A 27,236-nucleotide genomic window follows, 5' to 3' on the forward strand; every position below is an offset into this window, starting at 1 on the left:
AGCAATGCGCGCGCGTGTGTGTGTGTGTGCGCGCGCCGCGACGTTTGTGTGTGCAGGAGTGTCTGAGCCTCTGTGCGTGAGGAGGAGAGGATCGCTGTGAGCAGCCATTGATCTCACTAAGCTCTAAGACCATTTTTATAGCTACTTCCACATTCATGTCACATCGCCTCTCTCAGTCTCATGTCCATGACAACATTATCTGCAGCTGTATGGCACACACAGCCCCTGCATGGGACGGCTTGGCTTTCTGGGAACCCTGACCTGGAGATAAATTTACAGAAGAACAATGACTTAGATAAATATCCCGGAACAGTGTTCCGCTGCTTCTTTTGGGCTTTATTTGACATTTCAAACTAAATGTGCACTTTAGCAGCTGTCTCCGATGACTCAACGGTGACATTCTGAATTTCGGTCATGTGGCTAAAGATAGAAACATTGATTTTGACAAGCCCCTGCTTAAGGTTACTGCAGCGCAGTCATTGTGAATGGTGTAAATTCTTTCCCGCAATTATAATCCAACAATGCGAGTCTTCAACCGGTGACTCAATACGGTCTCGCTCTCGCCGCCGTCCTTCTTCCCTCACAATGCTGCCCAATAAAGCGGAAGCGACACAACACTGCTAACAGCCACCGCCGCGCACATATCATCGCCTTTCCATTTTATCCATCTTCCCTGTCACTTTGCGCCGTTCGTCGTCCGATAAAGCCAAAATTGAAAATAAACTTGAATCCATCAGATGGTGCGGCTCCTGTGTGAGTGTGACAGCTGACAGTTAAAAACCTGCCAACAAAAATTCATTAACAATGTGTCATCTGTCAGAAAAAAGGGAAGTCGACTCAAAAACAACCTGACATGCAGTGTTTTTTTTTTGTTTGTTTTTTTTACTAAAGAGTTGTGAAGAGAAATGTTTTGAGAAGCAGCTAATATAATCTTCATGAAGAAAAGTGTGGGTGTATGGATGTATAGGTCTGTTTGAGACTCATTCAAAATTATCCTGTCAAATTAAAACTTCATCCAGCCCTGCTGTGGACCGGCAACCTGTCCACTGACCGTCTGGGACCGGCTCCAGGTCCCCCCTCTGTGAACCCCCAAAGGACAAGCGGTTATAGAAAAAGGAATGAATGAATGAATGAAACCCCATCAACAAAGCCAGTTTATCAGGTCATAAACAATTATGACACGGGGAGCACATTTTCCATTTCTTTATGGTCTAGTAAATTGATGAATTGTACAGTCAGCAATAAGCTGATTCAAATAATACCTACAAAATATGAAATGTAATCAAAAGACATCACTTGTAAATTGGAAAAACCCATAAACAATTCAATTATGAAAAATAATCATGCGTGCAAGCTACTTATGCTCTGTATATATACACAGCACGCTTTATGCAGTGCTTGAGAGGGGCCGGGGGGTTCACCGTAAACAGCTGCTGGGAATAAAAGGATCTCTAAGTGCAGTGAAGGACCAGAGCAGGAAGAGATTGAAAGAAAATGAAAGAGTAAATGGCAGAGACAGTTTTGACATGGAGAAAGAGCAGCTCAGGGCCAGGAAAAATACAATCTGAACTACTCTGTGAAGAGAAAATGACTGAGGGGGTGTTTATGAGATAGATATAAAAATACTTTTAAACTGTTGAGGAAAAAGAGACTTTGTGACCGATCAAAACATCACCGAGAGGAACATCACAGCAAAACGTCAGGTTGACTCTTGCTACTTCACGTGAATACTATTGCTGTAGTACTGTTTAGTTACAAGAAAATGCGATTAAGGAAATTATTTTAAAGGACGTGTACACAGGATTAAGTGACACCTAGTGGTGAGATTGCAGATTACAGCCAACTGAATACACTGTCAAGAAGACGCTGAATTCAAGAAAGTTGTTAAGGAAAAATAATCAGTTAATATGAGCTGGGGGTAAGAGATGGCAAACACACAGCTGTTCAAAGCTTACCGTGATAACTTAAGACAAAGAACCCGGCTCCAGAGAAGTCTGAGTGGAATTTAATGAGGATGATGTTGGAGGTGGAGTAAACAGACTCCAAAGCCGTGTTCCCGCTAAACTGGCCGATCTGAGGAGACGACTGATCCGGACCATCCCTGCGGTAAAACAAGGACAGAAACACACACAGGAAAACTTCCATTACAAAGGAGGCAGTGACATACAACAAACAACCGCAAACGAATGGACCAGATCTTTCTTTATAGAACAACGGCAGAGAAAAAGTCCACCTAAAACACAATTCGGGTGAGCTATTGCCGTCATCTCTGACAGTTAGATGGCTATTAGTGATCAGGATATGGATTCTCTGAGTCTAGAAACAAAGACTGAATATACTCGAACGTATTTATGAGATACAACTGGAGCTGCTCCATTGACTGTGATGACTCTGCAGATGGACATTGTGTGACAAAGTGCCTGCGACTAAAGTGATTTTGCATGAATACGGGCACATCTTCCTTCTCGAAAACAATCCAAACTGCAATGTCATGCAGCTCATTTAGACACAAAACCCTTCACGGATTTAGATACTAACTCACTTAGAAAAGAATGGCACAGTTCCAATCGTTGGAGCTATTATTCTTGCTTTGAGACGCTCAAGTTCATAAATATTGAATACTAATTAATGGCGAATATGAATCCTTCTGTAGACGTGGCTTCAGTGTTGCCACTAATATTGGCCTCGCGAGAGAAAAAAAAGTTACACAATTACCACAGAAGGTAGACAGGGACTTATCTGTCACCTGGCAGGTCGGACTGTCGGTGCAGTGTTGTGAGCATATTTCACCTTTAATGACGGCACCGCCAGCTGTCAGACTGGAACTAACCAATGGTAGGCTCATTATCTGTGATTAAAAAGCATCATCATGGATTAAAATGGAATGATTATTTCCTGCTGTTAAGTGTTTTTGGATGGGACTAATTATACCTGTCGTGTTATATAAGGAATCATTCCATTCTCTGATTCACATTAGGCGGTTCAGACTCATCAGAGCAGTTCCACTCGCTCATTAGCAAATTATTAGCACATGACGCCAACATATACAACGCGGAGTAGGCTGCAAGTGTGAGGTTTCACAATGCTAGTAACATCTATGACATATATGGGGGGGGGGGGATTTCATTGAAACCCTGTAGTAAGCCTCCCAGCATGAGACCAATTAGCGGACTAAGTGACTGTCAGGTTGGCTCGCTCTGGACTGAGCAGACCGCTGCGAAAATCACACCTTTACCACTGACACTGTGCTCTCGGCAGGGGGCGGGGGAGGGGGGGGGGGCAGCATCATGACTGCACAACTGAGATTTCGAGTTCTTAGTAAGTTCTTGTGCGGCTGCCATCTTTGCTTTGTGTTGACTTCAGCAGTTTGGCTACTTTATTTTCGACAGACGGCGGGGTCAGATTCGCGCTGCGCGACCTGTTCGCGGAATTCACAGAATCAGCTGCAAGTGGGCAGCGCATGGTCCAACGGTGAGATAAGATAAGATGAGATAATCCTTTATTTTATCCCACAGTTGTGAGATTTGCGGAGCTGCAGCAGCACACGGTCGCGGGAAAGACGGTCCGGATGCTGTGGTTTTGAAATAATCTACGGGAGTCTATCTGCTGGTAGTTTTTGATAGTAAAAGAAAATAGCTCTGCAATGACAAGCGTGTGAAGATACCAGACTAAACTATAAAACAGATAGAGTTGAATAAAATAATGATATAACTGTGTTGTCTAGCAGCATTTTGATGAGAGCATCAAATAAATGATCGATTGACTTACAGAAAATAAAACTTAAACTCCAGAGAAAAACTAAATATTTTCATGATCAAATTCAGTGTTTGCTGCTTCCACACCTTAATCTACATTTAACTTGTTTATCTATACAATTCATTTTAAAATTTGGAACATTTCTAGTACAAAAGAAGCTACTTCAGGACATGTTCTTGAGCACTGAATATTTCATTAAGTCTCGCTTATTACCAATATTCACCATAGAGAAGTGGCAATAACAGAGAATAAAATTGGATTGGAAAAGTTAAAATATCCCACAGTGCTCCACCGCCGAAGAAAAATGGAGAAAGTTATGGGAGCAGAAGATTAAATTATTATGTGAGGTAAATGTCAATGTCTCTCTTTGACATTTGTTAAGACTTTATACAGGAAAAAATAAAGTCATACCATCACTAATGTGTACCCCGATCTCAAAAACGACCGACACCGCTTTACAAATGAATGAAGTTTGAATTTAACCAGGCCTTATGCTAGCTTTATGCTAGCTAGTTATCATGACTAAAGGCTTAAAGAAATGGCAGCTGACACGTAACTTTTATTATGGCTAGCGTGCTAGCGTTATAACAATAATACGAATGACAATACTAAATAACAGTAAGACTAGTTTAATTATTTCTGCGTATTCATAATTTTTCTGAGCAATTTCAAACTTTTAACAATGGATGCCGATGGATAAACACGATGAGACTGAGGAGCAGGTAAACACAGCTCCGTGGCTGATGAGGGGATTGGACTACAAAGCATTTTTCAAGCTCATTTAAGATATTTAAGGTAAGTAGATGCTGGGATATTTAAGTGAGGGCCTTTTACATTCCGACAGACGTTGGAAATAACATTTATTGGCCTATTAATGGTCAAAAATAAGCGTTTTAGTTTGACATAGCACATCCGCCCCATTGCGTTACACTGTAGAATCTTTCCTCCGATGTATCTAACATGGCGGCCATGATATGAGTTGGTCAGCCTCTCTCTAATATACAGCACTGGAATATCTGATTAACAGTAGCCATCTAGTGGTCACTAGTGGTATTGCTACTCAATGAATGGGCTACTAGAGCCAACATGCAACATTGCTCAACATTCAACATTGTTATTTGGTAAGAGCCAAATAAATATACTTGTGTTTAGTATTGTGTTGCTAATCCTCTCATGAAAAAAGTACAAAGTAAACTGGCTGAGTGAGTGTACGACTGCTTCACCTCAAATATCACAAAGAAACTGCCCTAAAAATAAAAAAGGTTTCAGTTATAATAGCCCCGGTGTTTGACAGTGCATGCATCACGACAGGCCAATGAAAGAACCAGACTGTGTCCGTGTAAAAATACATGATTTGCAAGAGAAATGTTTCCGCATCCAACCCTGTCTGCCCTGATGTTTATGTGTCCTCCCTGCTTACCCCTCCGCCTCTGCACGTCTATGTGGCAGGTGACGTCGCACCGCGGAGTCTATTTATAGGAAACGGGATTCAGAGAAGGGGCAGCGACACGGCAACCGCGGAAATAAGGCTGCGAGATCTATTTACGGTTCTGCTGCTGCCACCTCGGACCTTGAAGATAACTATTTAACATGGTATATGAGCGCCATTTAAACGCGCTCATTGACAAAATGTCGACTGTTGCCAATGGCGGCCTCCCTCGAGAAGAAGGATGAAGATAGAAGTCAAGGCTGCGCAGACAGGAAGAGAAAGATGTATGTAACATGAGAGAGCGACTGAGCATTGGGGAGATGCCGGCAGAGGAGGACTTATGGCTAAAGAAGAACGGGTAAACCATGACAATAAGGAAATTATGTCGGAGTGACTTTATATTCAAGGAGAGATGCCCGTAGTCATAGTAACCCCTGCAGAAATTTAGCCAATTAGTGACAAACTCTGAAAAGATGTTAAGGAGCATGACATCCACTTTGGGAGAGAACGCATATGTGGGTGACAGAAGTTCTGAGAATGTGCAGAAACAAATTAAAGTATTATGTCGAATAAAAAATTAACAATTATGGGTAAAAGATGAAGCGGAGGAAGAATGAGACCATTAGCAAAAGAGCATATAATGAGAATGGAAAACCAGAGGTAAATACGGCAAAATTGAGTAAATAAACAACATCTCTTCAACTAAATAGGACTTACCAGACTGTAATGTAGTCGTATATGGGCTCGGTGCTCAGTACAGTGAAGTTGATGTATATCCCATGTCCAGGAGGAACTCGAACACTCCACACACAGTCCTGGAAGTTTGGGTACTCCTCCGGGTGGCCGGGAGAGTAAATGGTTCCGTTTAATGATGTGATGTTACCACCGCAGAGCGCTGGGAGATAGAATATTAACAGAATTACCCTTAATAAATTACCAGCAAATTAGTATCACGATTGTCAGGCTTCGGTAATTGTGTGCATGGCTGAGGGAGGAAATGTCCCCATCAGTCAGGTAATGACCACTGGTTAATGCCTTAATACCTTTAATAAACTGTCATTACAGTTTTATCTCAGCACTGCAGCTCAGGTATTTCTCGGGCGTGTTACTCATCAGTATTGTGATCTTATCCTTGCTGAGAGCTCAAAGAATGAATATGTATTTTCTTTTTAAATTAAGGTCATTGAACAAGTGTTGAGGCTCAACAGCCTGGCCTTTACACACACACACACACACACACACACACACACACACACACACACACACACACACACACACACACACAGTCTTACTGTTTTATGCCTATATTCAGAATGCGCAGTACCAACTCGTTATGATACACTTGAAATAACTGTAAACATACTGTGCTTATACATTCAGGCTCATTTCTGCCCATGAGATAAAACTCTTCTGAAAATACCATGAATATATCTGAAACGTACGACTTAGTATTTCTAAATAACAGGACATTATAAAATACTAAATCATTATTTGGTATCTCAAAATAATGACTAACTCCTACGAGTCTCAAACTAAAGTGAAATGTTCTTAAAGTAATTATTTCACATGTCAAAATGATTTAGAACTTAATTCTAAAAAAAGAAAAAAAGAATTCGTTTTGTAATGCATTTGTGTTTGAAAATAATAAGAAACGTTCATAGAATAATGACTTAGTATCTTGTAGTGACTCATTATTTTCAGATCTTGAGCAATAATTTTAAGAAAGTTTCTCATTGTAATGTAGAATTCTATTTTATTTTATTTTTTTTTATGTAATCACATTGGAGAAACTGAGATTCCATAGGAAACACTGCTGGTTGTGTAGATATTAAACAGTTGCTGTAAATTAAACTAGATTAGCTCATTAGTGATATCAATATTTTCACATAATAGCTATGTATACCCTCAGCTATGGCAGAGTATTATGGCCACCTACGAGAACCAAAAAAAATCTGAGGAGGAAGATTTTTTTTTGTCACCATGCACTTTTGAGAGAAAAGTCAAAATTTCGAGAAAAAAGTCCAAATTTTTTAATATTTATTATTAATTAAGCCCCACTACTCCTCTGTGGAGTATTGGCGGTACCATGTGCATACGGTACTGCCAGTTTAAAGGTCTAATTTCTACTTTTGACTTTTTTTTCCATAAAAAAGAAAACTCTAATTTTGTATTCTCATGCGTGGCCCTAATACTCTTCTGTTCACAGTATCCTCTTAAGGATTCACATAATTTCCTTACATAAAATCTGACATTTATTTATCTTTGAGAGTGGAATATTCAATATTAGCAGAACTAAACAGAAAATGAAGTGACTGCTTTCTCAAATATAGAACACTGAACCCGAACTACAGCATACTGCATGTACTGCAAATGAGGCCGTGTAAGGTACCTTCACATCGTGGCAGTGGGTGGTTCCAGTTCCTGCTGATTCCGTGCAAACATGTGAGGGAAGCTTCTCCGATCAGAGAATACCCAGGCAGACACTCGAACGACACCGTCATCCCAACGCTGAAATCCGTGCCGATCACGATGCCGTTACGAAACGGCCGAGGGTCCGGGCAACTCTGGAGCTGATAGGCTGGAGACACAAGTTGCAACAACGCCAAAGTGGACTTAAACATTAGTTGTTTTTTTCTCTCTTGCAACATATGAAAAAACAAAAACAAAAACAAATGTCGGTTACATAAAGATACATCATTACTAATACAGAAAAATCGATAGTCAGCCAGCACATGAAATTCAGATGAGGCTGCTACTGTTCCAGGACTCAGGAACGAGTGGACTACGTGATGCCTTTAAAGCAGCTCAAACTTGTTTGAGTTCAAAACTCATGCTTTTTTTCTGCAGTCTGCAGCCGGAATTCCTAATATCACTGAAATATGACATGCTGGAGAAGAAAAATGTAGATTCAAACCAACTTGTTTTATTTTTATTTTTTTAGATGTTGGCAAAATTGGCAAATTAAATCTAACAATTGGCCATTCAAATGTTAATAGTCACGTTAAGTTTTCCCTGCACGGGCGTCAAGAATCAGGGATTTCTGCGACTAAAGAAAGACACGTCGTTGAGAAAGACGAACATTAGCGGCAATGGTCGGAGAAATAATAAAAACCGCTGGTATTCACTTATTTTTTTTTTCTATTTTGAAACACTTTGGCAGTGGCGCTGTCAGGAGATAAAAGGTATTATTCATCAGCCACTGTAATTTTCCCATTAAAGGAATTAGGCGTAACAAATTTAGACTATCCACAAGAACTGTCATAATAAATATAAGTCTGTTCAGAACCGTATTAGAGCCAAGCAGAATAAATAAAAACCTCGCCTCGCCACTAAAATTAATCCAAACTGAGGACCTGTGGGGACCCTGTAATCTTTTTGGCAAGCCTCTTATGAAGTCGAGAAACATATTTATCGAGTAGGTAATTTTGTGGTTGAGAAATGAGGTCACGCTCGGTTCCGCGCAGGCAACAGTCACACTGTTTGCGGCTAAACAGGCGGCTCGGTCGGATGTCTGCCCTTGTTTTCTTTGCTTGGGGAACGATCACCGTAAACAGGATGCTGGAGAGGAACTTGTTGAGACAACATTTACCTTGATAGGTGATGTGGAACCCGGGTTTGTTTTGGGAGTAGTCGCTGTGGAAAAAGAAGCTGCTCTGGTGGGTGGTGCTGAACAGAGGCTTGGGCACGGCCGGGCCGCTGAACCGGTCGATGACCGTTCCCGTCTCCAGCGTTCCACTGCGGATCTCTAAGTAATCGTGGATCGCTTCGGTGGAGAAGTTCAGAAACTGGAGATGGATACCTGAGAGAAAAAAATAACCCGACTTATGACACAAGCATCTGCACGGAGACACAAACACTACAAACATATTTTTGACTCAATGAAAAGTTGACAGTGTTTCTCACCGAAGCCAACAGGTAAGGTGACTGTCCATGTGCAGTCTAACCCACTCGGGTAGTTGCCAGGGTAACCCGGACTCAGAATGACTCCACTTACATCTGTCATAGACCCACCACACTGGGCTGCATACACAAGCACACACAAACAAACACACAGGAAAAAGGAAACAAAGGGGAAACGGTGAGTCCGCGAGTCTGACCTCAGAGCGAGCGGCAAACATGCTCCCCCTTCTGAAAACTCCAGTCTCGAACTTCCTGCGTCACTTTAAATGGCACATGAATATGCGGAGCCTTTAATAAATGCCCTCCTAATTAAATTTGCATTGTGCAAATGTGTCCGAAGCTTGTTTTCTCCAGCTCGCTTCTTGGTGTCTGTTGTACGCTCGGCGTGTTTACAGCGGAGTCTGATTTTTTTTTTTTTTTTTTTTCTCTGAGTTGAAAAGCGTAATCATATTCTTGCGCCGAATACTAAATTATCGCCTCATTGCAGAACAGTAAATTGATCAAACGGCTTGTTTTACAGAGAGCCGGAGAAGAAGTGGAGGCTGCTTGCATCAGTTCTGCAGCTTCTTTCAGTATAACCAGTGTGTGTGTGTGTGTGTGTGTGTGTGTGTTGTCAAACAACACCTACCAAGACACAGTGGTACAGGGTAGTTCCATCTTCTAACAGGTCCAGGCATACAGGTGATGTGGGCGTTACCCTAAAAGCAACCACATTTTTGTCAGTTATTAAGTCTTTACACGCTTTGTTTCCATGCACTTCAGTAACAGGACAAGATCTATATAAACACAGCGCGCCTTTATATTTAGCACGAGGCAGACAAACCTCCATTAGAGCTCCACAGTATACTGCACAGGAATTGGGAAGACCACACCAGAGACATGCATTATTCAGGAGTTGTGCACACCACACCAGAGTTGTGTGTTTAGTCGGAGCCGGGGAAAACCACCCGAGAGTGGGGTTTTCCTTTTGATTCGGTTTAAATAGTTCTTGGTTTGTGCAGCCAGGGGGATATGAAAAAAGAATGAATGGCGGAACATCAGAGAGGCAGAGCAGACTTTAATGATTTCACAAACACATCTGGCACCGTCGGTTGGTTTGCGCCGAACAACTTCTAGCGTGCGTTCGGAAATGAAAAAAATCCTCCAGCTGCACCCGGTCCCCTCAGCGGAGCGCGCGGCTCCGTGCAAGAAGCGGAACTTCTTACCTGCAGAGAGTATCCTTGTTCGCACGAAAACTGCACGACGTCCCCCACCATGAATCTGTCTCCTTGTCTGATCCCATAGTTTGGAGTTTGAGGCTCTGGACACGACTCCAGACCGATAGCTGATCAAACACACATCATCATAATCGTTACGTTGGACAAATTGCATTGGCTGCAGCTTATTTGTTTTATGAGGTGAACGTGTACCTGTGTACTCCAGGTGAAATCCAGCAGCTGACACACTAATATCCGAGCTGAAGCTGAGATAGAGGTTGTTAGATGTGCTATTCAGGAGAGGGGGGATGGTGGTGCCTGAAAGCAGGGGCAGAGAAAGAGAAAGAGCAGAGGACCACAATCACATTTCTTTCATTCCATTTTATTTTTTATTTTTTTTAACGGAGGTTCGAGAGCAAGTGATCTTAGTTATTTGACAGCAAAGGAAACAACAAAGGCCTCCCTCACCTACATTTTTCTTTCACTTTGCGCCCTCTCGAAGGAGGAAGGGGGGAATTTACTTTTATTTGAGACATCTGTTATATTTGAAACCACTTTTCAAATGCTGGCTTGACCTACTTAGGTTGGCAGGGAAAGGTACAAAGCCAAAGCAGCGGTGCGGCACTAGCAACAGTGTAATTCTGTCAGCGTGCTTCACAATGTGATGCATATAACACCATGTATTAAAATCCTTATCAGTGGGGGAAAAAAGTTACAGACATAATCATCTGAATGAACAGTGAATTAGGACGGCGCGCGTTATCGGTTGCCTATTGAGAGGAATTAATTAGCAGGTTTGTGAATAGTACCCCTGCTGGTCATTTTCGCGTTACAGAAAAAAAAAAAAAAAAAAAATCATTCATTATCACTTTGGAAAATAAAAAATAACTTTTCTCTCCTTCATAATAATTAATGGATGATGATGAATAATTAACTGCATGGATTTAACCATGACGGTTATTAAGGGCTTTGTGACAGAATTAATTAAGAGTTGTAATTAACCCAAATAAAAAAATAAAAGTTTTATTATTGCTCTGCGTGACTTTAATGACATTTTATATGGGGCGAAAAAAAAAAAGAATCCTTGTCATCAGTGTCGTGTCATTGAAATATTACCTCCTTTCCGGTTCGTCGTAAAGATTCATAAAGATCAAGGCCTCTCGTATATTATTAAACACGACCGACGAGGACATGCTCAGACGACTTAGCCGCCCTAAAAGCACGACTACAGCCCTCAGAAGATGCCAACTGTGGCTTTGCGCAGAGGTTTGAATTATATGACTGAGTGAATCCAGGGGAAGGTTTCAACCCGGACTGAGTACATATTCTTTAAATGAATATGAGCTGCTGGAGCTCAGGCACTTCCATTGTAACACCCCTGTGGAAACACCAGCTGCACTAATGACACACTAATATACAGCACTCTGATCCTCGCGCTCTATCAGGTTCTCCCCCATGTAAGAAAAGCAGCACTTTTTTTTTTTGCTTATACAATATGCATGGTGAAGTGTAAAACATAAGTGACTGACAAAATGATTTGAAAGAGGAGTAAATGAAGCCATCATGTGATACTGGGAAACTCAACAACAGTCTAAACATTCCTCCCGAAACAGTTTCACCTCCATTCACTCCTTGAGCTTTGAGAGTTTCTGGTTGTTTGTCACTTGTTAGCGAACCATTAACAGCGCAAAGAAAAAAAAAAATAACATCCTCGCATTCAGGTTTGACTCTGACCTGGTAGAAAAATAGACTGTAAATGATGACGGACAGCAGAACAGCTACTAAAAAAAGCCAAGTCAAAAGCAAGTAGAGCCCCCCCTGGTGGCTGGTGACCTAGGTCATGATCTCCTCTTTCGTGTCAGTGGATGGGGCTTGTACTCCACTAAAACACAAAAAATAAATGTCTTTTTTTCTTTTCTCCAAGGTTTGTTTCTCTCGTTTTAGGTGGGTAATATAATGCTGATGCATGTTCAAGTGTCATTAAGTTTTGTAACTACCAGTTGCCATGCCAACCTCTCCGTGAAGGGGTCTCGTAGGATCGTGAGAGCAAAGAAAAAAAAAAATACTAAGTACAGTGCATAATTCAGCATTTCTTTGTGACTGGTGGAGGTAGAGCAGAGTGCAGGATTAATCAAACGAAAATGCGAGTGAGTCTAATGGAAGTGTGGGCGGGTCATCTGTAATGTGCAGACCCTGGTTCCAAACCCGTCCATATTTAGATACAGTCTGTGGTTAGGAGGGAGTTATGATCATACACAGAAGCTACAAAACAGGAAACAGGAAAAAAAGTGATCAGTTGCAACTAGAAAAGCATAACTTTTATACCGTATTGAACATATCCAGAGGAGCTGTATATATTAAACATACGGTAATTTGCATATGCATACGGAAGTTATCTTAAAAGTGCAGCTAATAATTTTGGAAGTATTAAGAAACCTGAGTAATTGTATTAATCCGGAAATGAAGGTGTTTGACAGACCATCTCGTGGGTCGTTTGAAAAAAAAAAAATAAATGCGAGGGGCTCAATTAGTTATGCAAGAGAAATTTCTCATATGTCTTTGAAGGAATCACAGATAAACAAGCAGGTGTCAGTGGGTGTGCAACTCAGCTCCTGCTGGGAGACTTAGGAAGCAGCCAGTTTAGCTCTAATTGCGCTCGTAGGAGGGAGCAACATGGTCAGAAATGTTTTTTCATTATTTAACTGTCAAGGAATATTTGCTTTGATCAGGTCACAACACAGCGTGGTTCGTCTTTTTTATTTTGGTACCTGGACTATGAATGTTTGTAAAGGGGACACGTTTAAAAAATTAGATGTATTTTGACGCGCTCAAATGTGTGTTGCTGTGACAGGTATCTCTCAAAGAGACAGTATTGGACTCTGGACCACCACTTTGGGCAGCAAGTAATTTCAAAAACACCGTTGAGGTGTGTATGACGTGTGCCTACAGTACATAATATATCTATCTATAACCTACCGCTGCACATCAGACAACAAGCCTCACTGTCCATTTTTAAAACTTGTCTTTAAACCATTTTTATTCCGTGGCATTTTCTATTGCTCTTATTGTTTTATTGCTTTTTAATTGCTTGTTTTATGTCTTATGCTCTTATTTTATCCATGTACGGCACTTTGTCTCGGCTCTAAGTCTTTTTAAGGTGCTATATAAATAAATTTGACTTGAATTGAGTACATCCCTTGTCTTTTTTCCCTCTGAATGTCTGAATGATTTTCTTTTTAACCAAGATCATAAAAAAATTCTTAAATGCATCGTAGATTCTATAGCACTCTTCCTTATAACCACAAACGAAATTAGTAGCAAGCAAATAAGGACGAACTTAGTGGCCATAGGTAGTGTACTGCTACGTCTCTGTCACCATGGCTCCTCCTCTTTTCAGCTAGTGTGGGATTTAAAACTCTATTGGTGCTCTGTGTGAAATTGGATGTGATGGATATTAATTCATACTTTTGAAAGTATAAGAACACATTGGAAAAACTGTTTACCGGAGTAGCTGCCCAGTCTCGGTGCGTGGTTGTCGGCACCGTCGTAAAAGTCCAAAGAGTCCCAGTTATGCTCGGTGGCAAAACTCACAACTTGTATCTGGAGAGAAACAAAAAAAAAGGACCAAGAAGAGAACTTTTTTTTAGCATTTATTATTTTTTATTTATTTGATTGCATCAGTAAAAAACTGAACACGTCTGAATATAATTTAATATAATAAAAATATAAATGGTCAGTGCAAATGTAAAACAACAAAAAATAATCAGCTTGTAACAGAGTGGGAAACTTCACCTGAAATACTGAAACATTAGAGGAAAAAAAAATGTTTTGAGGTGCGTGTCAAATATTGTGAAAGGCCTGCACGCCGTGTAAGAGGCGTCTTTGCCTTTGTATTTGTCCGCGAGAGCAGTTTAGCTTACACGCAATCAGGCCCTATCTTTCATGATTAGATGCTATCTGGTTATCTCTGGATGGCCCCTCTCTTAGAAACCATCCATCCATTCATCCTTCTAATAATATCTTATCTACCCCCGAGATCCTGCCTGCTCAGCTTTTAAGCCAATGATGCATAGGTCAGCCAGGAAGCAGCGGGTGAAAAGTACTACCTGTATCCCAGCCCCTTCTGGAACGGAGACCTTCCACACGCAGTTCTGGTTGTTGTCGTACGGCTCAGGGTAGCCAGGTGACAGGATGGTCCCACGGCGAGAGGTCAACACGCCCCCGCAGGGAACTGGGGGAGAGGCAAACGAGTAAACAGGGCAGAGGAGAGAGGAACGGAGAGAAAAGCCGAGGTTAAAACAATACTTTTTCTATACGTTGAAGGGAAAGCAAGGGAAGGTGAATCACACCGATAATCCCCCCCACTACAAAGAGGGAGACGCTGGGTGACAGATCGACTATTGTTAGGTGTGTGGTGCACGCTCTGTTTCACTTGTAATTTTAAGATCCTTTCCTACCTATACATGTCGGCAGGGTGTCATTCCACTGAGCCAGGTTGTCTGGCACGCTATCACACCGAATGGCAGTGGAGCCATGCAGCACGTAACCAGGGTTGCACTCGAACTGCACCAAAGAGCCGACGGCGAAGTCGTTACCGAGGCGCTTGCCGAAGCGCGGCTCAGGCACCGAACTGCACTGGGTGGAGCTGGTCCTCGGCACAGCTGGGGAAAGACGGAAACAGCACCACAAAACGTTAAAATGTGCTAAAGGTGCTGTCGATTCCGGTGAATCGCGGCGAATGATTATACAGTCGTGAATAAAGGTTAAATATACAAAAACATACCTATGATAAAAACACAAAGGTTACCCACGTTAAATCAATTCTTACGGAGTGGCAACTTCTCGCCACTGTGAGACAATTTGTTTTTAAAATGACCTTTACGGACGTCTGTTGTGAATCCTGTGATTCGCGCAATTTCTTATAACGACAGGGCTAATTTAAAAGATGAACTTTTGGGTTCTTGCGCACGCCTGACCTTGGTAGACAAAGTGGAATCCCTTGGCAGTTTCCGGTCCAACTGTGGTGAACTTTATCGTAATCTGATTTCCTGAGCTCAGGGGCAGAGATTCACCTAGAGAGGAGAGGAGGAAAACAGTGAGATACGGGGGCCGGGGTTTAGTTCGTTTATCCGAATGCAAAGCCGGGCATCCGTCCTTACCAGAGTGAGACCCGGAGAGAGAAGACAGCAGCGTGTTCTGCTGAGTGGGCCCGTCGTAGATCTCCACCACGTCGTTCAGAGACGTCTGGAACAACACAAACTGACCAAAGAGAACTGGAGATAAAGAAGAGACAAAAACATATATATACGGATTAATCACAAGTGAACGGTGGCAAATTGTTATTCTATACCACTGACACAGCTCGACCTTCTGATGATACAGTTAACCTGTGATGCCTAATTTAAATTTTATCAAGCCGCGGTGTCAACTTCTATTTGAAGCTAGCGATTGGCGCAAAATTACACATCAGCAAAGCTAATAGTCAAAACTTCACATTATCGTCATCACGCTCCAGTCCCCCCCTTCTCCCTGAGCCGGATCAACTCGGCTACGGCGAATGTGTGCTGTCAGCTGGCGTGGAATTGCTAATATTAACATCATCTGGCGACATATGTCAGCGGGGGGGAGGGGAAGATCGAACGCAAGTCGTACGACAAAGGTGGTCGCGGCTGAGCTTTTGTCGCAGGGGCTGCCCACAAAGCCGCAAGGATCAATCCCATGTTCCCTGGCAGGAAAACATCCCAGCAGTTGTCCATTGATTACATGCTACAGTTGTAAGACAGATGTGGTACTCTTGACTCCTGCAGTGGCCACAAATTAAACCGGGGATTGCAACATAATAGCAATATATTTTTCTGGTAAGCCATGGATTTTACGGTGCTGCTGTAGTAGCAGGTAGCATTAGACAGTTCCCTGGAGGCCTGCGGTCCTGTATTTTCTCACTAATACTCCTCTCCCCTTCTTGAATGATCGCTATACGGTCATAGAAATCATTAGTAGTCTTAAGATGAAAATCTGTAGGTGAAGATGCATAAATATAAGCGAGTTTATCCACTAGATACATATATATATATATAAAAAGTCCTTTAGGATAGAATATCTAACAACATTCGAAGCTCTCTCCCTCTGATTACACACACATACAGTATATCACCTCAACATCTCCCCCTCCCTCTCCCGTCCCCAAAGGCTGAGGTATAAAGGATTAAATCTGAACATTGCCAAGGATTTTCCGCTATAAGAAGGTCACCGGTCACTTTGTGCAAGGCTGTTTCTTGCTGCAGATTTCTCCTGAAGATTGAGCTGCATAATACACGCCGCGCTGACACAAACACGCCACCTTCTCTGCTTTCATGTAAAACCTTGCCTCGTGTTAGAACGCTCAGTTCACACCGACTGGTCCAAAAGGGAACCTGGCCACCAAACAAGTCGACGACTAACAGCTCAGTTCAAGTGCGCGTTCAACAGACGACCGCATTCGGGGGTGGCCTGGGTCGCGTGTGTCCATATTCCTTTGGTAGCGTGAAGGCAATGCATCCGACTATACTCAACAGTGGTGCTCCTGCCTCATTCATTAGGAAAAAAAACAAACACACGCTGGCTATTAAAAATGATTGCCCGTGAAGGAAAAAGCACTGGCCTTTTAATATATTCTGTCCTTGTAGCCGTTGACTAAAATTAATAAGAATTCACCATAGAGGGTGGGAGATATCATCTGAGTTTTGTGTTGGTTTAACTAACGTCAGGCTGGAGATCAATACATAATAATTTAATCTGTGGCGTAAACACATAAACCAGAGATGTCCTCGGTTCTGGAGCAGCGGTGGAGATCCATTCGAGACAGTGGCTGTGAAAATACTCTATTGTGCTCCAGATGATGTTGTGGTTTATTAGCGTAGAGAGTGCGAAACTGGAGACGCCGTTTATTGGCAGGTCTGAACGCACACACCTAAAGCTGGTCACTTGGTATCGGCTCACCCAGATTAGATCTTAATGCAAGGTCTGAACGGGCCCTCAAAACCTGATCCATGGTTGAACATTTGGACGAGTACAGTGTAATATAATGAACATAAAGAGCATGCTGTCTGCCTGCAGAAATAGATAAAGGTGGCAGCCATTTGTTAATTTTAAGGAAATCAGAGTGATTACAGTTTGAATCAGCTCTTGCTGTGATATCGACATACTGCACAGCAGGTGGAGGACTTCACAGATGAAGCCGTTTCTACACAGCATAGATTCATGGCAGTGGGATACACTTAAGATAAGATGTGCGCAGTTATACGTAGTACAACACAATATGCAATGTACTGTTGTACCTGCAGCCAGTGGTAAAAAAGTACTCCAGTACGACTACTTGTACCTACATGCAATAAGTATCATTACACACAGGGAGCGGCTTACATGCCTAAGGTATCCCTGGCGAATGTCCCTCTCATGCTGAGATTAAAAAAATGGCAACATGCATTATAAACACTATGCACTAACACACTAAGTGCACTTAAACAGATAATTGATCACAGCATTGTTGTACCACACTATGTTAACTGCATGGCTCATTGGTGGTCAAATACCTCTGCACTGCAGTCACACACACCCACCCCACGAGACCTGCTAGGCCCAAAGATGTTCAATTAATGTTCAACCCATCCCTTGGACTCGTTATGAGATGACTGAAACTATTTCACTGTTCATTTGAAACGCCTCTTCTGCTCTTGACATCAGAGGGAGAAAATCTGGGCATCGATCCCTGTGGAGCTGCCATGCGTCCCGATGAGCTTCCTGAGTGGGTGTCCTCGGCCACGTAATCGTTCAACAGGAGGTATGGCATCTCCAAGACGATACATGCCAAGGGTTGTTCCCCACTCGGTGTTAAAACCGAAGCAGCAATTTGCACGCACACCGAGTGGCTTGATTTCAACCTGAGCCTGATGCAAATCTGAGATGAGTTATTTTCTATATGAGAATGACAGCTGTTTAAAAAAAAAAAAAAAAAAAAACTCTGGGCAGCATTTAACATAACAATCTGTCTCTGGCTCTGTGTGGGAAGTTTGGGAAGGCTTGTTTCTGTGTCTTATACAATACGTAGGCCAACCAAATGTTACCTTCTCTCAGTCAAAAGATTCCTCCAAGAGTCTCTACGCAAATATAAGGAGACAATAAGCATCAAGAGCCTCGGGTAAATTTATTTATTTATTCAGAACACCACGGGGCATAATTGGACATTGTACACATCAGTTACTGATTGTTTGTTAAAGCTCCAATCACACCCAACGCAGCAGTCACTCTAATGATCAATCAACCATTGATCTCAGTGTGTGATCATTGGATATTAGAGGGACGAAATTAATTTGCACATTTTTGAAAATTGAATGATGAATGGGATCACTTACCGGCTTTATCTGGAGCTTTTAACCAAATCTTCAGAAGAAGACAATCAAATTGTTTACACAGTCCAACAGCTAGTGAAATGCATTACAGCCGGTCTATCTGGTTCAAGATGTTCTAATCCTTTTGGAGCAATCATCCGGTTGAATGCTCCAGAAAAGAGTAGAAAATCAAATATAAGAGTATAAATGCCATTTGTTTTATTATTTAGTTTAAGAAGAAAAAAATCTACCTATAAAGTTTAAATCAATGTTGATATCGCCTGCACAGACCAAATCTAATTTGCGCTGAATTCCATTCTAACATTAACTCGTTTACAATGAATAGACCGGTATTTGGTACGGGTATTAGATATTCAAGAGTACACTGTTCATAGCTGTGGTAATTATCAGCACATTTTTACTCGTTACATCGTGACAGGGCCACTTCCAGGCCCTCCCTTCCCTCTAATGATCGCATTCACAGCAGGGCCTCACTTAATGTGAAGAATCCCCCACAATATTCCTATCGTCATAATGTGTCATTTATGGTTGGAATAGAGATCACAGGTCCAACGGGGCAAGATAAAAACAGTCTCTGCTTCAAAGATCACTTCAATTTCGAAACCCTGACCTGGAATCAAAGCTTGTGGAGCTTCTTTTCATCATGAGCATTATCTCTGTTTTCCAGTTTAAAACCCCCAAAAGAGCCTTTCAGAGGAGCCAGGAGCATTCCCATTAAAAAACGCATACGCATTAATATTACTTTGCTTCACTGAGCAAAAGACAATTAGAGAACACATGTCAAGGAGAATTGTAATCACAGGTTTTACTTGGTGTCATTCTTAAGAATAAAGGCCAAGTGACTTTAGTTAGCAACAACTTTTATGTAACATATTTAAAAAATGATGTTCAATAATATATATTCTACGATATTATTGTTCCATGAAGATGCTGAATGCTAGCCAGCTGAGCTGAGCGAAGCTAGCCTGAAATTTCCTTGCCCACAGACTTATGTGGTCAAAAGTTGATCTGGTTTTGCTCTGTATGGAAATAATTATGCCCCAGCAAAGATCTACCAGGCCAATCAGATGTGGGATTTAAGTTTGTGATATGAACACCATTGAAAGGAAGTTGTTTACCCACAAATGGCTCTGATTGGTTGTAGGGCTATCCAATGTCATATAGAGGTGTTTTTTGATCTGTATCGGATGAAACTTGTCCCAGAATGAAGTCCCATTGGTGAGTTACCAAATTTATACTCTGATAACAATCGTGTGTCAGCTTAGTTGAATGCAATTTCATGTTTGAAATGTGATAAATGTATGGATGAACTCACCGAACTCTCTTGGTACGGATATAGAGTAGACACACGTCAGGCCAGAAGTATAGTTTCTTGGGAAGTTAGGAGATAAAACAGTCCCCTCTGTTCCTGTAGAACGACTTCCACAGGGAGCTGGAGATTGACACATGTACGTAACACGACATTGAAAACGCACACACATACACAGGAAACAGCAAGCCGTGAACTCAAAACAACAGTGCTGAAATAAATGTCACACAATACTGATTAAGGTCATCAGCGCCACTGGAATCACTGTAATTCGCAGCATTTCAGCGTTTTAAACCTGCCGGTCCTGGTGACATTTGAGTATCGATGCACCAATAGTGACGTCTTTTATGTTATACAGCTTGCCATAATGATTGCTTGACAGAGTTGACAAGCAGCCATATCGACAGAGATGGAGTAGGGTAAAGCAGCTACAACTATGAAGGGGCATATGGAGGAGTTATGAATGTAACTGAAGTTCAGGATGACAGTCTCTGGCAGTCACGACAATTGTAGCTTTAAAAATGTTTTTTTTGTGTGTGCATGCAGGGTTCATTTCCCTCGCATTTTACCTTGACAACTGGGCAACGCCCTGTTCCATCCAGGTCTGCCATCATCTCCCATACTGCAGGTTAGAGTAGAATAACCCTAAACAAAACAAAATGAAAATGCTTTACTGCAGGAAAACCCATCAGGCCAAATACGCCAATCACCCACTCACTAAACAAACCAAGTGTGTTAGCTGAGCAGCTAATCACTCAGTCATTAATCCAACCAACCAACCAACCAACCAACCAACCAACCAACGAACCAACCAACCATTCAAATAGCCATGTGACAAACCCCTTATCCAACCAACCAACCAACCAACCAACCAACCAACCGACCAACCAACCAACCAGCCAACCAACCGTTTAAATAGCCAAGCGACAAATCCCACATCCAACAAAACAAATTATCAGAGACATACCTGCAGCACATAACCTGGCTCACAGTAGAAGGTGACAGTAGAGCCCAACTTATAATCGGATCCGAGCCTTGTTCCATTCAGGACCACACCTGGGTCGAAGCAGGATTCCCTCAGCTTGGCTGTGCACAGAGAAAGAGTACAAGGGAGTTAGATCGAGGATGAGGCAAAGAAAAAGCGACAGGCACACATGAATAATAAGGCAAATTAATAATAACTAAGTCTCTTGAAATAATCAAATGAGGCAGGCGTTCTGTTGGCCTTTCTAACAGTCTGTTTGACTTAGCTGCCTTGCCAAGATGGAGCAAGAGCGATAACTTGAACCCCCGGCTTCTGAATGCTACATGAACCTTGTAAATTATGGCTTGGCTCCCCTCCTAAAAGATTACCAGCCACCCGCATCAACTTAAGACTTAATTCCTTGGTCCACATGAAGCCAGTGTTGATCCATTTGTGCAAGTAAATCAAACTCACATCTCCTGACAGACTATTTCAACAGACACTAATTCAGCAGGGACTTTATGGTTAGAGCAATCATTCTTTTTCATCTTGAAATCAGCATGATACAATCTGTCATCAGTGTGGGAGACATCGCTGCATATATAAGTGCACTGGGTCCAAAGAGAAAAAAAAAGTTCTCAAAACATTTTGCACGTATCCTGTCATTACACGATACCTTAAAGAGCAATTTCCCCAGTTATCATGTTTATGAAAAACAGAAAACAGACAAAGCTCCTGCTGATGCTACCTCAAGCTGGGTATATTAAAATTATTTTTCAAAGCGGCTCTAAAAACCTTCTCAGTCGGGACATGTGTCTACTTTCTGTTTTTACACATTTTCTTTATCAGAAAAGGACAAACGTGCTGAGCCTAGTTGAGCCAGGATGACATCTAGCCCGTGATATAAACTATTAGATACCGACACTGGGGTGCTTCCTCAACATGGGTTATATTTCAGTAACGTTTTTCTGTGTTAAAATGTTCTCAAGAAAATCTGAATTGTTGCTGCCTGCTGTAGTTTCAGCAGTTCAATCAGCGACTTAAAGTGAAGCATACGCAGTGGTAATGTTAATGTTTTACCTTTGTATTCCAGGTGAAAGCCAGTGTAAGAGACCGACCCGTCACTGCGGAACGCTAAATGCATGGTATTAGAGCTGCTCTCTATCCGCTCTGGGAGTTTGCTGTCCTGGAAACTACCAATGAGTGGGCTGTTGCTGTCTGGACCGTCGTAGATGTACAGGAAGTCATAGTTTGGCTCAATGTTGAAGCTGGAGACAGAAGACGAAAAGACAAGGGGTGAGAAAGCAATTAGGGTGAGCAAATATATGATGTGATTGCCTTTTATGAAGAGCTGAATAGAATTACCACCAGAGGAGGATCTCCAAACATTTTAAGACTTCAGATTTAGACAGGGCTTTTGTCCGGCCTCATTTAATTTTCATTACATTGTGCCATGTTTATTGCACGGGATGAATATAGTTTTGTGCAGCTCAACTGAATCTGATCAAAGAACTTCACTTTACCTGATAAAGGCCAGTGACAGCACGTAGTCAGAGTTGACAGCAATGAGCCAGTCACAGTCCTTTGAGTGAGGGTAGGGATGCGGGTAGTTAGGAGAGAGTATAAATCCATTGGAGCCTGTTAGGTTCCCTCCACAAGGAGCTGTGAATGGAGAGATTATAAGCAGAGGTAAGCAACCATTTTAATAAAACGCTTAAAGTGCCATACAATTTAAATATTCTGTCAAGCTCAACCATGCGGAGTTATAAACACACTTTTGATCATTTTATGGGAAACAGATAACTCCTTTAACTCCCACTATATGAAAGTTAGACTTTTCACCTATGCAGACGGGCGGGCTCGGCTGCCAGTAGTATCTGTTATCCACTTGTATGCAGGTTATTTTGTCGTCCCCCTGGAGCTCGTATCCCGGGTCACACTGAAAGGACACTGAATCCCCCGGCTCACGGCCGTCTCCGCTACGACTGCCGTTCATTGGTACGCCCGGGTCCCTGCAGGCCGTAGCTACTGAGCCTGGGAAGATAGCGGATATGGACAACATGGGTTGAGTCAAAACCAGGGAATACAATACACACACACACACACACACACACACACACAAAATGCCGCACAGGATATCTATTCCTGTTAGGCCAGTGCTTTAACCCTATCTAAACACAATGTTAATGTAAATATCTACTATACTGTTTTTTTTTACAAAGACAATTCCTGGCTCATTAAATTAGTCCTAGAGAGAGTCCTTAGAGAATAATTATGCAAAGTTGAATTAGCTTGAAACTAAGTTGGAAATCTGAAAATTATACAGTTATTTCATGAATCAAGCTCTGTCTGGTATATGATTCATAAAAACATTTTCAAGACATTAAAGTATAAGATAATTAAGGCCACATACATAAAAAAGGGCATCAAATTAACAACAGCAGATCTTTTTATATGAAACTAGTCTTTTTCTTTCATTGCTTTGCTTCACTTACTGGAGAACTGAATAGCAAATCCTGACTTGCTGATGTAGAAATCAGTCTCAAACTGAACTGTGACTGTGTTCAGTGTGGAGTGGATTCCCTCGGGGAGCAGAGACCCACTGAGCTCTGCCAGAGACATCTCATTCTCAGGTGGTCCGTCCCAAACTTTCAGCATGTCATGGCTGGCTTCCGTGTCAAAGGCCAGGAACTGAAGGCTGTAGTTTCCAAAAAAGAGGTTGTAACTAGTCAGCTATAATCTTTCAAAACATCTTCATGGAAGAACTACAATCAAAGATTTTTGGAGGTTGCCAAACTTTTCGATAGATGACGAAGATAAAGTACACAGAGTAAATAAATGTGAGATACTTTAATCTTCTAACGGTCAGTCCCTAAACGTAACTTAAATGGGTTTTCATTTGCAAGTGCTACTATCACAGACATTTCAAAAGGAAGACAAGTTATTTCCCGTGTCTGTGTCACCTGCTCATTTCGACTAGCGACATGTCCTGAGGATGTTTCTTATCAATTATATTGCCACATTTTTCACAGGCAATACATCTTCTGAAGATAGAGAGTAAAATTGCATTTTTTTGCAAATGACAAATGACAAGAAAATGAACTTTCATGAAACTGATCTGGGTCTCTGATCTGGCACCACATGCAGACACTTCCAACACCATTACATACCATTAGCACAGCCTGTAATGCTGATATAAAACTCTGTTTGCAATATGGGAAGAAACATATTATAGAAATCTTATAATTCCACAAATGCATTAATAGTGACAGTAAAATGAATTTAAATAATTACCTCACAATATTTCCTGAGTCCACCTCGATGGTCCAGGTGCAGCGGAGGTTATTGTCGTAAGGAAAAGGGTACCCAGGGGACAGAATCCGTCCTGAGGACTCCCCTTTAAACCGACCGCCGCACTCCGCTACAGGTTTCAGACACACAGATAAGAGTCACCGCAAGACTGTTTCACGCTGTAAAAAATGTTCCCTGTTTTATAACTATAATTTGCATGATTGTCACAACATCACACACCCACCACCAGCAGCCCAAACAACGGCTAATGGATGGCTGTGTTCGTCTTAGTGTGTATATGAGCCATGACACGTCAGCCATTTATCTGTCGGTGGCAATTGTTTATTAAAGCAATCAGATTCACTAGGTGCACCTCGGTGACCACTGCGCGGTGATTAAACGATCTCCAGGGAGACGGATGCATTAAGGAAGAGGCCGACTATTATCCTCAGAATTCTTATGCACGGAAGATGAAGAGAAGAGCGGAACAGAGAGAAGAGGAGAAGAAAGAGACAAAGTGCTGATCTTGCAATCCTCCCCAAAGAAGCCGCCACACATTATATAACAGAAAATAATTCCCCCTTCTCTCTTTGTCCTGCTCAGTTATATATTTTCACAATCTTCATCGCCTGTCTGGCATCCTTCCCTCTCCATGTTCCTCCTCCCCCAGGCTCACCTCCCTTCATCACTGGAATATATTATCCCGGGTAATAGGAGCGATATTAAGAGCTGGGACGGAGGGAAGAAAGAAAGTGGACAGAACCAAGGGGGTAAGAAGGAAACACTATGAGTAATAATAATAAGAAATATAATATTAAGACTGGAGGTTAGGTGAGGTCACCGTGTGTCACTGCTAAAATATAAATGCAGAGAATTTCAGCCAGCGGTTTTTATGAGTCTTTCATTATTGATAGTGAGAAGGAGAGAGACTTATTAAGCTGAATCTGAAATCAGAAAGTTCAGAGGCAGCAATGAAGGAAGAAAGGTCCTTAAAACATTGGGCCGGCTCTTTTGCTTATGGCTCCCATGTGGCACATTGCACCAGAAGCCATTTTGCTTGTCACTGTGTGTAGGCTTAGCTTTCCTGGCTTTAATTAGAGGATGCAATCATTCAACCGGGTACTTATTCGGAAGAAATGACAATGGATCCAAATAAAGTCTGAATCATTTTAGATACTGCATACCGACGTGAAATTGCACCGCCAGTGAGATGCCATTATTGACTCGTTGACATCAATATTTGGAAGGTGAGGATATGATTCCCCATCAGTTTTAAAGCCTTGGAAAATAAAGTGAGCTAATGATGTTATAATTGAAATATTTACAAAGGCGTCAAGACTCAAAAGGGAGCTGGTTAATCGTTTCCCCTAAAACGGCCTGTTTACATGAGAGTCTGAAGCAAAACCAGATCGATTAGAATGAGCTTATGAAGCAGCGCTCACAAAGAGGGCTGTCGCTAAAACCTTCACAGAGCAAACGTAACGTAAAAAGAGAGAGAGAGAAAACAAGCACAGACACAAATAACGTTTCACAGAAAAGTTCGTTCGTATGTGTGCGCGCGCGAGGGCAGGAAGTCGGTCACTGCAGGAAAAGGAAATCCATCAGTTGAGCCGGGGGACCCCAGGTGGTGTAATGCTGAATAAATAGGCTGTTCATCGAGACTTTAAAACTACCACAGTGTGTGATATCCTGAGAAAATCAAGGAGGTGATTCCACAGAAAATTGGCCCCATCTGCTTTCTTTCCAGTGTGCATCCTGTAAGCAGAGTCTTCGCAGAAGTCAGTGAGCCACTTGTGTGCGGATGCATTAAAGAGCAAGAACCTGGCAAAGGGATGTTTTATGCAACTTAAAACTTCGAACGGTGTTAACATTTTTTTTACTGGCTATATCCTTCACTTGATTCTTGCTTGTCGAAATGTAAAAGGTTGAAATGTTAAGGTCCCCAACAAATCAGCTTTGACGTTTTCACCAGATGTACTGCATCTTGCAATATGTGTCCCCTAACTACTGGTCTCTGACCCAACATATTGAAATGGTGGAGTGACACACACAAATACAGCAACACCAATAAAAGTCAGGGCAGCAATGAACACTCCTCATCTTTCCGCCGTGTCTTTTTATTAAAAAAGAGCCGTCTTCAAGCTTCAAATCAGACCTTTGTGCGTTTGTATAACTGCGTATAACCTGCTTTTCTCCAAGCGTAAATGGCTTTCATGAAAAAAGATGGTTCACAAAGAAAGTGACATACCTATACAAGATGGCAGAGGGTTATCCCACACTCTCCTTTCACCTGTCATACACTTCAGAGTGGAAGCACCATGCAGAGTGTATCCAGGCTCACATCTGTATGTGATGCTGCTCCCAGAGAAGTGGCCTTGGTCGTTGACCTTGAAGCCAAACTGAGGCACGCCTGGATCCTCACAATGAGACAACTCAAAGCCTACAGGGAGAGGAAGAAGAGAGAGATGTAGGATGTACCTTTTAAAATACTCACTAAGGGACACCAAAGACCCACTACAGAAAAGAAAAATGAGTTTTATTCAGATGCACGGCAATGTTTCCTGCTTAATATCTGACGCACTTGAGTATTCTGTTTCTAAGCTGATATCACAGATCTTGTTATGCTCTCATCCCGGTTTAAAAACAAAACTGAAAAAGATACAAGCCGTTATTAGGAGTGATACTAGTACATGTACACACCTTTATCCAACTTAATGTTGTTTTTTTTTCAGTTTGTCTGAGCTCAGTTTCCATGGTAATATTGAGAATATTCTGTTTGTGCACAATTTTGAAGCGCGGCCTATGAAAAGAAGTATAAATAGCTTATCCTTATGAGGCCATAACTGGGATTTGATCTACTGGAAGACGAGATGGACCAGGGTTTGAGACATCTCCTGACAGACTGCTGCAGATGCATGTCTAAATCCTTAAAAGTGGCCATTTGGAAAGACGTTTTTTTTTTTTTTTTTTTTTTTTTTACTAGTGAGCATAAATAAAATCTGTC

General features: G+C 41.9%; 1 protein-coding gene across 6 annotated transcripts in view; it reads right to left on the bottom strand.

Moving 5' to 3' along the window:
• csmd3b (CUB and Sushi multiple domains 3b) overlaps positions 1-27,236 on the bottom strand; it is a 316,533-nt gene that overhangs the window by 38,219 nt on the left and 251,078 nt on the right. For all 6 annotated transcript variants that reach the window (XM_047604800.1, XM_047604799.1, XM_047604798.1 and 3 more), the window contains exons 26-47: positions 26,481-26,672; positions 24,236-24,362; positions 23,437-23,639; positions 22,784-22,975; positions 22,465-22,603; positions 22,022-22,209; positions 20,945-21,063; positions 20,547-20,622; positions 19,984-20,100; positions 15,441-15,554; positions 15,258-15,353; positions 14,739-14,942; positions 14,388-14,512; positions 13,785-13,881; positions 10,495-10,599; positions 10,291-10,409; positions 9,714-9,783; positions 9,089-9,205; positions 8,775-8,984; positions 7,575-7,763; positions 5,903-6,080; positions 1,956-2,101 (exon numbers count right to left, since the gene is read on the bottom strand). In XM_047604800.1, coding sequence (XP_047460756.1) covers positions 1,956-2,101; positions 5,903-6,080; positions 7,575-7,763; positions 8,775-8,984; positions 9,089-9,205; positions 9,714-9,783; positions 10,291-10,409; positions 10,495-10,599; positions 13,785-13,881; positions 14,388-14,512; positions 14,739-14,942; positions 15,258-15,353; positions 15,441-15,554; positions 19,984-20,100; positions 20,547-20,622; positions 20,945-21,063; positions 22,022-22,209; positions 22,465-22,603; positions 22,784-22,975; positions 23,437-23,639; positions 24,236-24,362; positions 26,481-26,672 — 3,123 coding nt within the window. The remainder of the gene's footprint in view (positions 1-1,955; positions 2,102-5,902; positions 6,081-7,574; positions 7,764-8,774; positions 8,985-9,088; positions 9,206-9,713; positions 9,784-10,290; positions 10,410-10,494; positions 10,600-13,784; positions 13,882-14,387; positions 14,513-14,738; positions 14,943-15,257; positions 15,354-15,440; positions 15,555-19,983; positions 20,101-20,546; positions 20,623-20,944; positions 21,064-22,021; positions 22,210-22,464; positions 22,604-22,783; positions 22,976-23,436; positions 23,640-24,235; positions 24,363-26,480; positions 26,673-27,236) is intronic.

Source organism: Mugil cephalus, chromosome 14 (assembly GCF_022458985.1).
Source record: "Mugil cephalus isolate CIBA_MC_2020 chromosome 14, CIBA_Mcephalus_1.1, whole genome shotgun sequence".
In the NCBI taxonomy this organism is placed as follows: Eukaryota; Metazoa; Chordata; class Actinopteri; order Mugiliformes; family Mugilidae; genus Mugil; species Mugil cephalus.